The sequence below is a fragment of the Ambystoma mexicanum genome, chromosome 6p (assembly GCF_040938575.1).
Source record: "Ambystoma mexicanum isolate Mex_15411 chromosome 6p, UKY_AmexF1_1, whole genome shotgun sequence".
In the NCBI taxonomy this organism is placed as follows: Eukaryota; Metazoa; Chordata; class Amphibia; order Caudata; family Ambystomatidae; genus Ambystoma; species Ambystoma mexicanum.
In genome coordinates this window covers 1,470,803,588-1,470,817,034 of record NC_090935.1, presented here as the reverse complement: position 1 = coordinate 1,470,817,034, position 13,447 = coordinate 1,470,803,588, and the positions used below count along the sequence as shown (strand labels likewise).

At 48.7% G+C, this 13,447-nt stretch overlaps 1 protein-coding gene across 10 annotated transcripts in view; it reads right to left on the bottom strand.

Annotated features, from left to right (window-relative positions):
* PPEF2 (protein phosphatase with EF-hand domain 2) overlaps positions 1–13,447 on the bottom strand; it is a 703,213-nt gene that overhangs the window by 141,895 nt on the left and 547,871 nt on the right. For all 10 annotated transcript variants that reach the window (XM_069626300.1, XM_069626309.1, XM_069626302.1 and 7 more), the window contains 2 exons: positions 12,673–12,858; positions 12,026–12,168 (listed from right to left, as the gene is read on the bottom strand). In XM_069626300.1, the coding sequence (XP_069482401.1) occupies positions 12,026–12,168; positions 12,673–12,858 (329 nt within the window). The remainder of the gene's footprint in view (positions 1–12,025; positions 12,169–12,672; positions 12,859–13,447) is intronic.

The following is a 13,447-nucleotide window of genomic DNA, read 5'->3' as shown; positions in this document are numbered from 1 at the left end:
GGCCATATGGGCACTGGTAGCTCAGCGGGTTAGTGCCGTGGGAACAACACCCCGCAATGTGAGACAGTGCCGCAAGCGGTGGGACGATCTCCGGCTCAGAGTCAGGAGCATACTATCGGCAAACAGAAACCTGGCCACGGCAACCGGGGGAGGATCAGAGTCCCCTATCAAATTGCAGCCATGGGAGGAAATCTGTGCCTCCACCATCGGAATGGAGAGCATAGAAGGAGTAGGAGGAATGGAGAGAGGAGCCCCGACATCAGGCGATGCAGGTAGGTGGCTCAAATCAAGCCATGCAAAATTCACCAAAGTCCATTCATGTGAAGTACAATGTTGCCCCATAGTGTAAATGCAACACATCAGCAGGAGACTGCCCACAGATACATCCGATCTCCACCCTGTACACATGCAGTATGCACACCCTAACTGCAGGCACCCACATACCTCCATGCTACTTCCACACAAAAGGGAGACAACCTGTTTTCCCCTGCCTCAAATGTGCCGCATGTACTAACTGATAAGATGTCAGTCGTCACAATGCCCGCCCAATGTCCACAGACCCATCAATAACACTTTCCCTCCTTTGCTCCACCACAGGCTCAAATTCCGACCTAGAGGATGAGGACACCACTGCCTCCACACCCACCAAGAGGGCCAGGACAACTGTGCCAACACCACAACCCTCCACCTCTGCCGTCCCGAGGAAAACCCCACAGCAGCCAAAATCCATGCCAGGAAAACAGGACAGGGCACTGACAGCCACCCCAGCAGGCAGCACAGAAGCAGCAGCAGCAGCAGACATTACCCAAATCGTGCCCACAGAAGGGACAGGCTCTGCTGCAAGCAGCACTATTGGGGAAACTGCTGCCATCGCAGCCTCCTCCGATAGCGAAGCAGGGATCATTGAGGAGTTTGATGTCGGAAGCCCCACTGCCCACCCTCATTCCCCCTACCTGTCCCTAAGCAGCCCGCATGCGGGTGCTACACAGGGGCAGTCAGAGGATGACGATTGGCCAGGCTCTCCATCCCCGCTGCAGGAGGTGAGCAGCCCAATGGGAATACCACTGCCATTAGCTATGGGCCAGAAAGAACAACTAAGCCTGGAGGAGATCGTCACCCGGCAGCAGCAACTATCCTCGCTCCTCTATGAGCATGTTGCAGAATGTGGGGGGTCAACGGCAGCAATGGAGAAATGTGCGGAGACAGTGAAGGCTGCTATAGAGTCCTCCACAAAGGACATCTGCGCAGAACTCGCCGCTGTGCGGCACGTCATCACTGAACTTGTGCAGACAATTCGGGACGTGCGTCCAAATGAGCAGGCAGGAACCTCCTCGGCTGCCAGCTCGACACCAAGCAGCCCCATCCGCCGATCGGGGAGGAACCTGCGCAGCACAGGCAGGGGTGCCCCGGGGGCCAGGGGAGGGGGCTGCCAATAGTGGCCGGACAGTGGAGAAATCCTACATCAGACACTGCTGCACAGACTTACTCACACCTTTGTAGGGATTCCAGGGGGGAGGGTGGAGGGGGGAGTGGGTGTGTTGGGGAGTTCAGGGGGGAGGGGGGAGTGGGTGTGTTGGGGAGTTCAGGGGGGAGGGGGGAGTGGGTGTGTTGGGGAGTTCAGGGGGGAGGGGGGAGTGGGTGTGTTGGGGAGTTCAGGGGGGAGGGGGGAGTGGGCGTGTTGGGGAGTTCAGGGGGGAGGGGGGAGTGGGTGTGTTCAACAAAATCACTTTCACAATACACTTTTCATATTTGCACAAATCAGATGTGTGGACATTGCTCATTGCGTATGTGTGATTTATTGGTAAACAGTCCCCAGTGTCCATATAACAGACGCACACAGTGCCACAATCGTCATCTCCAGGTGACACCCCCCATTCGCGTGTGCTAGAATAATTGGTTGATCAGAGTACTACGCATTTCACGCCCCTCCTGTGCATCGCCGCCTCCAAAAGGTGCTGCCGAATCCCCACCTTCATCATCCTCATCGACAGGTGGTTGCAGTTCAGCATCAGGGGGCAGGGGCACATTGCGTCTGACGCACATATTGTGTAGCATGACACATGCCATGACGATCTTTGCCATCTTCTCATGGCGGTACAGGAGTGCCCCACCAGACCTGCTGAGGCAGCGAAACCGTGCCTTCAATAGGCCAAAAGCCTGCTCAATCACCACATGGGTACGTGTATGTGCACGGTTGGAGTCCTCCTCGTGCTGGTTCTGTGGGTTCCGGACTGGTGTAAGGAGCCACCTCTTCAGGGGATAGCCTGCATCACCTGTATGTGGGCGAGAATGTATGTGTCAGTCATGACGTCTATTTCAAAACATGACGTGCCACCATGGCCTGCATCCAACTGTTACTTCGGACCTTTTTTGAATGCACTAATTGATTCACACTATGCGACCAGTATATGCTCATGGCTCCTATGGAATGTGGTGCATGCCATCAACCAATGTATGCAGGGGGGTCAAGTGCCTTGTGAGTGTCCATCCACTGTGTTCGTTCATGCCGTTTGTTTTGGTGGCCTGGCACGTGTCCTGTGAGGTCAACGCTCACATCATTGCAACATTGCTGTCAGCATCATCATGACCCCAGTGAGCAATACTGATGTTGATAGGGACATTTTGTGGGCCTTGCTGTCTGTGTGATGGTGTGTTGATGTTTCTGTCCGTCATGTGCCTCATTCGTGCGCAGTTATGGGGACAGGCCTTTCAGTGGATGGTGTCTGGTGACGTGCATGTAGGTGCATTTCGTTGAGGTCAATGTGGTGTGAATTGGTACAATGCACTTGCAGATGGTTGTGTCAATGTTGGGGCACACCTTCATTCACGTGGTGGGGCTGCATACATCGGGCATTAGGTTTAGTGGTGTCAGCTGAGGTTTGTGCTGCTTTAGGGTATGATCTGGCTCCGTTGTCTCTGCTACTCACAGCCAGGTGGGGTATTCAGTAGGGGTGGGATGGCGGTTGGTGTTTCTATCATGCTGTTTGTGTATCATGTATACGATGGTGTTGATGGTGTCCCGGTCCAAACGGTACAGGGTGCGGATCTGCTCAGCGGTGAGGTTGAATGGACTGGCTCTGATGCGTGGGATTGTGGGCTGCCTGCGTGGTGCCAGTGGCTGTGCTGGTGGGGCTTGCTGGCCCTGCCTTGCCCTCCTTCTCCTCCTGCGTCTCCTCTGTGCAGCCTATTGTTGTTGTTGTTGTAGTTGAAGTTGTAGCACTTGCATTGCTATCAGGTCCTCCAGCCCCAACATTGCTAGTCCTATTGGAATCATTGTGGAGTGTGACTGGGTCTGGGAAGGGGTTGGGTGTGCTCTTTTTGTACTTCCTGACTCTGTATTGCCTCCACCTGTGCTGATTCTGTGCGCCTGTGGCAGCTGGATTCACTGCACAAGGCCCTTTACGGTTGGTTCGCGATGGCGTAATTAGCACCATGGCGGTAGGGTACTTAACGGGCTGGGTGATGGCGTTAGGTGCATGTCCGCTTGGGTCGGCATTCGCGTACCTTTACGCCATGGCGCTAAGTACGGTGTGGGAGGTCGCGTGCGCGCGCCATTGGCGCAGTTAGCGGCAGCGTTAACTACGATGCCGCTAATGGCATCGTAGTTAACGGTCACGGGTCATGATCGGACCTAGCGGAAAACGATGGCGGTAACCATTTACCGCCATCGTTTTTCACTTAGCGCCAGGGTCGTAATGAGGGCCAGAACCTCGAATTACAGATGGAGGACATGAAAAACATCTGAATAAAACTATTGCCAGAGTCGGTATAGGATAGAGACTTAAAGGAGGAGATTCAGAGGATCTTTGCGGACCTGCTGGGAGGAGTAGACCCAGGAACAGTCGAGTTGGATCGAGTTCATAGGGTTGGGCGTCAAAACAAGGGCCCTAATGCCAGGCCAGGGATGTCTTGGCAGCATTTGCAAGATATGGCCAACAAGAAGCAGTCTTGAGGGCAGCCAGGCTGCAGGATCCGGTGAAATACAAGGACTCCCAGATCTCATTATCCCATGACCTTGGAAGCAGCACATAACTCAAGCATCGTCAAATGGACCCTATTGTCAAGGAGCTGAATAAAAGAGGAACCAGGTACAAGTGGACCTTTCCCTTCAGACTGGTGTTCGAGTGGGAAGGAGCACAAATGCGAGTAACCTCCTCACAGGAGGCAGCAGACATATTACACCTGGACATAGGAAACGACCAGTTGGGAGAGGTCTATCCCCACCAGAGAACAGATCAAGGGCAAGACCATGGGAATGGACGACAGCAGGGGAGAGCGACATTGAGAGGCCCATGCCTGAAAGGCGGAGAGGAGGTCAAAGGCGGAGGGGGGGGTGGATAGCGGAGGCAGGGACGTGCCTATAAGCACCAATAGTAGAGGGGCTGGTGGACAAACAGGTGGATTTAGGGGCATTGGGCAGAAGGAGCACAACATGTTGGAACCAGTAAGAGCGGATAAGGAATGGGGAGGGGATTGGGGGGTAGAAGGGGGTGCAGCCCAAAGGAGTTAGGGGAGGCTGGGAATTCAGATGGAGGAGTTAGGGGGAAAAGCAATAGCACAACAACGGGGCACATCTTGGAAGAGGCACTGGGCAGGGACCATCGAGGATAAGAGGACAAAGGGGCCTGGGCTTTGAGAGGGGGACAAAAGGGAGGCTTCCGTAAGCAGGACTCGAACACCTACAAATTCAAAAGGCTAACCCATAATGTGAAAGGGCTTAATACACCTCTCAAAAGAAAGAGGTTGGAGAGGTTTACTAGGGAAGCAGGATCAGATGTTTTGGCTGCGGGAAACCCACATCTAAGAAAGGATCAGGGGTGACTGAAACTAAGAGGCTTTTCCCAGATATACTGTGCCTCCGGCCTGACAAAAACAGGGGGAGTCACACTGGCTATTAAAATCAGTATGGACTTCAGAGTCTCAGTGATCAAAAGGGACAAGGGTGGGAGATATATACTAGTAAGAGATGAATATAAAGGAATAACATACACCATGGCATAAGTATACGCTCCCAACACAGGTCAGGAACCATTTATGAGTGGTCTCTTGGCGGTATTGGAGGTCTTCGCAAAGGGTCACATAATCCTGATGGGAGATCTTAATATGGCCTGGAACAAGACGCAGGACAGGACGGCCGAGGGGGGTTCGGGAGGGGGAGTAATAGTGTCACCCCAATTGAGGGATAGGTTTGAGAATGCAGGACTAAGGGATGTGTGGAGGGCACTGAAGGGGGAAATGGAGGGATACACATTCCTTTCCGGGGTTCACGGGTCTCAATCGAGAAATTATATATGGGTGTCAGTGAATCTACTGAGGAGAGTAGAGGAGGTGGAAGTAGGCCCTCTGGGAGGTGGAAGTAGCCCCTCTGGGAATAGCTGACCACAAGATAGTGTCAAAGAAAATTACTCTGCATGGACAAACGCTGGGCGTATGGAGATGGACAATTCCGAAGGAGTTACTCAGGGATCTAGTGATCCTGGAAGACCTGGGGGAGAAAATTAGGTATTTTCTTTAGCTTAATAAGAGGTCATACAAGGGGGAGAGCACTCAGTGGGATGCGTTCAAAGCAACAATGAGGGGGGAATTCATGGCAGTAAAGGCACAAAGGATGAAACAGATGAAGGCCCTAGAGATCCAATTAGAGGGAGAGTTGGAGGAGGCAAGGAAAGGGGTGGCCGAAAGCCCCCACCAGAAAGGCGCTGAGGGCGTATAGGCTGGAAGTGGGGGAACTATGAGTACTTAGAACAAAGAAAGCAGAGTGGGGCCCTGTTATTCGTCAGACAAAAATTCTATGCAAAAGCCAATAAGGCTGACGCACTGTTGGCACGCCTACTGCAGGGAGCAAGGGGTCAAAATACAATTAAAGCAATAAATGATGAACAGGGTACCTGTCAGACTCGCACGGAGGAGATACAGGAATGTTTGGCTAGGTACTACGACTCCCTACACTCATCCCAAAACCCACTGAGCCAACAGCAGATAGACTTCCTGGGAAAGGTACAGCTCCCCAGGCTGGATCCCGTTGCTCAAGAAACACTAGGTCGGGAAATAACAGAGGAGGAGGTTAGAATGACTATTGCGAAACTCCCCCTGAATAAGGCCCCGGGTCCGGATGGCTATGCAGCTGTCTTTTTATAAAACATAAGCGCCATTCCTGGTCCCCCACCTGACACAGCTATTCAACACCTTCAGGACAACTGGACGAATCACATCCTCCCTGGAGGAAGCCAAGATCACACTTATACCTAAACTTAACAAGGACCGCCTATAGGCCTATAGCGCTCATGAACATAGATGCTAAAATCTAAATGAAAATATTAGCAAATAGGTTAGAGGGCTACCTCCTCTCACTGATCCATCGGGATCAGGCAGGTTTCGTCCTGGGAAGAAAGACAGCGGACAACATCAGGAGGGTGACACATTTAGTAGAAAAAGCAAATAAGACAGCCATTCCATTGGTCCTGTTATCACTAGATGCAGGAAAGGCATTCAACTGAGTGGAATGGTCCTTCCTGTTCAGGGTGATGGAGGAAATGGGCCTGGGGGGAGACTATCTAAAATGGTTCAGGACAATTACAGCACGCCGACAATGAGACTAATGGTGAATGGGTTTATGTCATGCTCTATAAGACAAGGAAGGGGGACCAAGCAGGGGTGCCCACTCTCCCCACTGTTGTAAGCATTTTATCTTGAGCCTTTACTGCAAGCAATCCGGGGAGGCAGAGGAGATTTGGGGCATTCCCTTTGGGGGAAAGCAACATAAGGTAGCTGTGATCGCCAATGATATGCTCCTGACACTTACCAGGCCGGGAGACTCAATAAGAGCGTGTGGGGAGCTGCTGGTAAGGTTCAGGGAGGTATCGGGACTGCGCATAACCTTAATAAATCTGAACTGCTAAATTTAACATTGGGAGAGGAAGTTGCGGTGGAGTTAAGAACATCAACTCCCTTTATGTGGAGCGCAGGGGGATCACATACTTAGGAGTTAAAATAACATCAGCACTACTAGGGTGGTATGGAGCCAACTACCCACCCATACTAAAGGTGACAAAGAAGGACTTCCAAAAGTGGCGAAACCTTAGGGTGTCGTGGGTGGGAAGGATGGTGGCAGTTAAAATGGCCACGCTTCCCCGACTGCTTTACCTGTTTTATGCGATCCTGTCGGCTGTACCCCCTAACTTTTTTGGGGAACTGGGGAAAGTAATAAGAGAATTCATTTAGGAGGGGAAGAGGCTACGAATCAGCCGTCATTTGTTAATGGCACTAAATTTCCAGCAATACTACGAGGCAGCACAACTGTGGGTGGTAAGGGAATGGTTCTCAGGGGCTGAAGGGAAGCATTGGGTAAAAATGGACAGGGCGGTAGCACAACATGACCTGAAGGAGGTGCTCTGGCTGCCAAGATAACATAAACCGAAACACCTGTACATGAGCGCTATAACTAAATTGCTAGCAGACACCTGGGATAGCCTGTTGAAGAAACAGGGAATCACTACATTCCCATCTCCATTCACGCTGATCTTTAACAACAGGGACTTCTCCCCGGGAATGAAGTAAGGGGCCTTTGGAAAATAGCGGGAGGGGAATTGTAGGCCGATTCGGGATATGTTCCTGGATCAGAAGGTCCATCCCTTTACAGGGTGCAAACAGGAATTTGGGGTAGAGGAGGGGCAGAGGCATAAGTATTTCCAACTAAGGCAATGGGTGATGAACAGGGAGATTAGGGCAGTGGCTACCTGACAGTTTACCCCCTTTGAGAAATTTCCGCTAACGCATGACGGATCAAAAGGCCTAATTTCCAACCTATATAGATTATTGGATGATGCCTCCCCCCGAGCTCAGTGGCCATATATGGCGCGATGGGAGCAGATGATGGGGGAGTGGATTGATAAAAAGGAGTGGGAGAGCCTCTGGTGGAAAATACACTAAATAGCTGCACACAAAAAAAAAAAAGAAATGTGGTATAAGATCATGTACGGGTAGCATTACACTCCTGCCCGCCTACGTAGCATATATCCTGACGCAACGATTGTTGGAGGGGATGCAGGGAAGAGGGGACAGCATCCCATTTCTGATGGAAATGCCCCCAAAATAGTGCCCTTTTGGAGAGAGGTGTTACAGGTGCAAGCCCAAGCCTTTGGGGAAGGGCCCGGAAGAACCCTGGAAAGGGTCCTACTGGGGCTGAAAGAAGCAGGGGTAGAGGGGGGAAATGGAGGCTGGGGGAAGGCTAGGTTGATCTTGACATTGTCAACAATGCTTCTAATAGCCCAAAGATGCAATGGAGCTACTATCCCCATCATACAAAAGGGACTCCGTAAGACCTGGGAGCTGGTAGATCTGGAATGGGCCACCTATGCAATGAATAACAACTTGGGGAAATATGCTAGTAAATGGGGGCGAGACAATGGCTTTCCTGAAAGATGATTTTAGGGGTCAATGGTGCCCCCAACTCTTGAAACTGCTGGACCTGCATTGATGGATCCCATGCGAGGACTGTGCGCAAGAGGAAGAGGCTGCCGAACCCCTGAGGGGGAAAAGGGGAGGGGAGAGGGAGGGAAGGGGATGTTTAACATGTTGTAAAATCAATAAAGAAAAGTAAAAAAAAAAGGAACACCATGCAGTAACTTAGCACCATCAACCTTTATTTTACAGTATCACCATAGAATGGTGGGGTTATTAGACTTCCCTTGGGTTACAGACTGTGTTAAAATGTCCCTGGTTCAGACAATAAAATTCACCTCACTTAATAGTTAAATAACAGGCCCACATGGAATTGACCCACAAATTCACAGCCCTGAGCATTAGTGTGCAGCAGCCATATCAGGGGCGAGGATTACTGCATGCCTCACGTAGTGGAGTGCTCTGCTGCATTCAGCCAGTTGCCCGCATGCACAAGGCTGACAAACAATATAGTGTTCAGTCTATTTAATAACTTGGCCCATACATCTGTGACCAAGGAGACGGAGCACAAACCGTTAATGAGAATATGTGAATGCTTAACCAATCTTCAGCCAGAGTACAGAGTCAGACACAACAGATTTTACTAGAAAGGGAATGATTTCTGGGGGCAGGGCCACATTGGCATAAAAGCCATTGTGTAGATGTTTGGAGATGGAGCAGGAGAGTGTTTGAAGAAGGCTGAAGAAATAAGAAGGAGCAGAGAATTGGATCAGGTGCCAGGAGAGAGGAGAGTGGTGCTCAGGAAAAGAGTGGTGGAGAGTGAGAGTTATCAGGAGAAGGGGAAAATCGGAACGAGAGTGGAGGAGGCAGAGTTGCTAAAAGGAAATGCAAGGGCATCACAACAAGAGAGGGGGAGGAGGAGCTTGCTGGAGAGTGCAATTCATACACTTGCAGGTGGGAGGCGAACTAAGAAAGGTATAGAGGTGAACCGTGAACATGACCAGATGAAACATGGGACAGGTGGGGGAACAAGCACTTAGTGGAGCATCAAGGAGGTGCAGGTGAAGCTAGTGGTGTGAGAAATCTGAAGGTGTCCCACCCGCTAGTCCCCGGGTATCTGTCATCCAGGTGGCCGGGACAAGGTCATCGCTATTGGATCCAGTTCCTGGGGGTGGATCAGTGCAGGACGATCACCTAGATGGGGGGTCTTTGGGGAGTGGAGGTTGGACACCGAAGGGTGTGACGCTGTATCCCCTTCCTTATGACACACTTTCCCCATCCTACCAGGTAGGATATCTAGAAACATAACTCCCCCCCCCCCTTTTCCGACACAAACACTTTCTCATGGACAGTTGACTGTGAGCGTCAAAACGGACTAACACCAGATCTGTATACCTGACATGTCTCAACAGAGGGGCCAGGCAGAGTCAGGCAATTACTGATAACTACACACACCTGACTTCCATCACACTTCCCCACACAGATAAAAGGCGGAGCATGAAAGCACACTCTGAGCAAGGCCAAACACACGAGGAAGCAGCTATTCCAGGATGGCAGTTTAAAACGAGGAGAAAGGCGACGAGACCAGAGAGGATGACAAGGAGGGAGTTACCCTTGCCCCTTTCGAGAAAGGATTGCGACTTTCTAAAAACCTCAAGGAAAAGTAACATAAGACCCGGAATTACAGCTGACGAGCGGTGTAGCCTGTGTCAAAGGTACATGGGTTCTCCCGCAATGATAGCCAAGGTGGGGAGAAGCGATTGCCCCTGTGGTGCTATCCCTGGGTCTGACAGCAAAGCAACACTAATGAGTTCAGCACAGCCTGTCAGTTGGGAGAGACTGATAACAGACCGGACTGTGTGACGCTCAAGGTTGCAAGCTGCAACGTTGTATGAACAAAGAACTTGTGTGTGATTCAACTGTGAAACCAAAATAGGTACCAGATACAAAGTGGTCCGGCGCCACGTGGGTGCTCACTCGAATGTCTCTGTTTGGTACACCCCTCCCCCCCCCGAGAATGTACAAGATTATTGAACAGTGAAATCAAAGTAGCCCTGCAGTGGGTTAAGTGGACGCCTGTGCATATTCGAAAGTCTTTGATTGATTGCCTAAGAACTGAAAGTTGGTCTGAACCCGACTGAAGGAAGCAAATTGTAAAAGAAGGATCTGAGCCCGGCTGAGGGGGATCCAGGGCGAAGAGTAAATCGCCCGGCTTGACTATTTGGAAAAGGAACTTTTCTTTGTTGTCTATGCTACACCAGGTCCTCTGAGGCAAGAGACTTTGCACAAAGAGACTTGGGCGCAGAAGGCCCTGATGGTGGTGAAGGAAACTGTGACCTTGTGCAGAAGAAGCCCAGGAGTGTACTGCGCTCGAGTGACCCGCCTTGTCCCGTGCTAAAAACATGGGGAAGGGAGGCCCACAGCCTAAACATCCTGACTTATCATTTTGTGAACACTTTTCTTTTTGTGAACCTTATCCCACACTATTTTGTAGCATAGCAATAAGGATTGGCTATAGTTCTTTTTTGTATAGGTCATTTTTATTTGACTAGACTCCACTAGGACTGTATTATTATTCTTCGATGGTCGTAGCTTGCTCCCATGGTAGATTTAGGTATAGTGGTGTTTTTTACTCCCCTGATAAAAGTTCAATAAACACCCTTGAATTGTGATCTCTTGTGTGTCTTAGTTTGATTTCATGTCTTCCTTTCAGTGGTCAGAGAGAAGAAAAAGGGACTAGAAGGGGATCATATATGTGCAAGTACATAGGGTGTGGAGGAGATTAGTAAGACTGAATTGAGGGTCAGGAACCCATGACCCTGGGAAGGGAAGGTAGTGAGAGGCCTAGGTGAAAGCCAGTGAAAGCTCAAGGGTGGCTCCCTGTCTGTCTAAGACTCTGGGCAGTGTTGACACTGCACTGCAAAGGGAGTCTGATTCCTGGCCAAAAGGTCTGGGAGGACATCTTGTCAATGTACTGCAGTAAACTGAAAGCACAGTCAAGAAATCTGGAAAACACAGACACATCTCTGAAGTTCTCTAAGGGACATGCTGGGTGCAAGAAACCTCAGGAAGATGTGGGTGACATGAGAAACATTCTATTGCTTTTCTTCTTTTTGGTTTATCGACTTTGCACAACAAAGCCCCAAACAGACCTCGTTTTACTGGACTTCTGGGAAGTATTCTGCTTCGTGAAAGCCTCCAAGTGGTGGGAACACGGATAATGGAAATGAATTGTGAAAGTCTCCAGCCATTCCAGAGTGTAACTTACTTCAGAATTCTGGTACTTGGATTCACTACACCATCTCAAAACAAATTGTTCAGGAATTGGTCAATGGAATTTCCATTAAACAAAATGCTTAAATGAGGAAACAGCACATTGCTCCAGGACAAACCAGCCTATCAATGCAGTATCACAAACCTAAGAAGCAAACTTACTTTTGCGATGGGAGTTACACTGCATAAGACTATTAGGCTACTATAAACCAAATTTACAATTCCAAAATCTGGTCTATGTGAGAAGAACATTTCTTTTAATTTGCATTCTTTTATTAAATACTTTCCCAGTATTTCATGCTAAATAAAGTTTCCAAGTGGAGAAGTATAATTTCTGTGTCACATGTCTTACCTTTGTTTCATTGTCAGCGTGGTTGTAGTCTTGCTGGCTTGGTACTGAACAAAGTGAGGGATGAGGTCTGGCCCCAGTTTGACGTAGGCACCCTTGTTACTTCCAATCTCATAGTAATTTGAGGCCGAAAAGATGGTCAGTACCTAAAGAGAGCAATTTTCAAAAATCAAGTTATAATGGAACCCGTATTACTTTCAAGTCTGTAATGCACAAATTGCTTCATGTACTGAAATTCTGAGATGGGTCAGTATGAATTGTTTTACCAAAGATTTTAGGAACGCAATATTGGACTATGGTTTCATTCCGTTGCCTTAGCTGTGATAGCATGCATCCATGTGTATACGTCTCCTCTCACAGATGACTCTTTAAAAATCCTACATTTCTACCTTGGCCCATATCAATATTATATGGATGTATAGCACTTACAGTTGAGAGGTGCTGGGCTTAATCAAAATGGTGACCCATTTGAAGACAAGTTAGGCCAACTAGTTATAACAACTGTGCCCGTGAATATTTCTTTAAGACCCAAGTCACAATTCCCACCAAATAAAAATATTGCCTTGTAATACCACCCTGCACCCCCTCAAAAATAATGCAGGACAACCTGTATGGTAGGGACGGTGTATCAAAATAGTGCACAAATGTACCTTTCGGTTGTGGCAAAACTCATATCCATCCTGCTTGCATTCATGAGAACGAATGAGGAGCTGCAGACCGTGCTTCTGTAGAATCTTCTCTGTTACATCGGGTCCGAAGTAACACCCTCCTCCTCGGACTGTGTTGGATTTACAGCCATCCTGTGGCATAGGATCACTCCACAGGATATCAACAATCTGAATAGGACCCCAGTGTTATTACTTATTTATTTAATTGCTTATGGTTTTACAAACAGAAACCTTTGCAATATGACATACCAATCATTTATACATACACTTTAAACCACATTAAAAAGGATTTATAATGCATAACACTTCACAAAAATCAAATCCAAAAATGTTAAAACCGCTATGTCTAAAGAAATGTAATTACTATTTAAAATTCTAAACCAAAACAGTTGAGCATTTAAAAAAAAGAGTCATTAGAAACAAATCTAGCAAATAATTCCATTCTCCGAGGTTGGAGGATAGGACATACAACTATCAGAGGTTGCAGTGTTTAAAATTCTTTCACACAAAACCTACAAAGCCATCAGTCCCTTGGTATTTTTTCCCTTGCACCTTAATCTTCTTTTGTTTAAAAATAAAATAAATTTAAAGCGCAACATTGCGCATCTGTGCTGTCTCGACGGATGCTTTAGTCGGTAAAAGGGCAACAAATTAAAAGCTTCAATTTCATGTTTAAAATGGTAAAAAAGGTGATAATTAATTGCTGAAGCCGACTTTCAATCCTTTTGATTTCAAACATTTTCTTTTTAACCCTTTG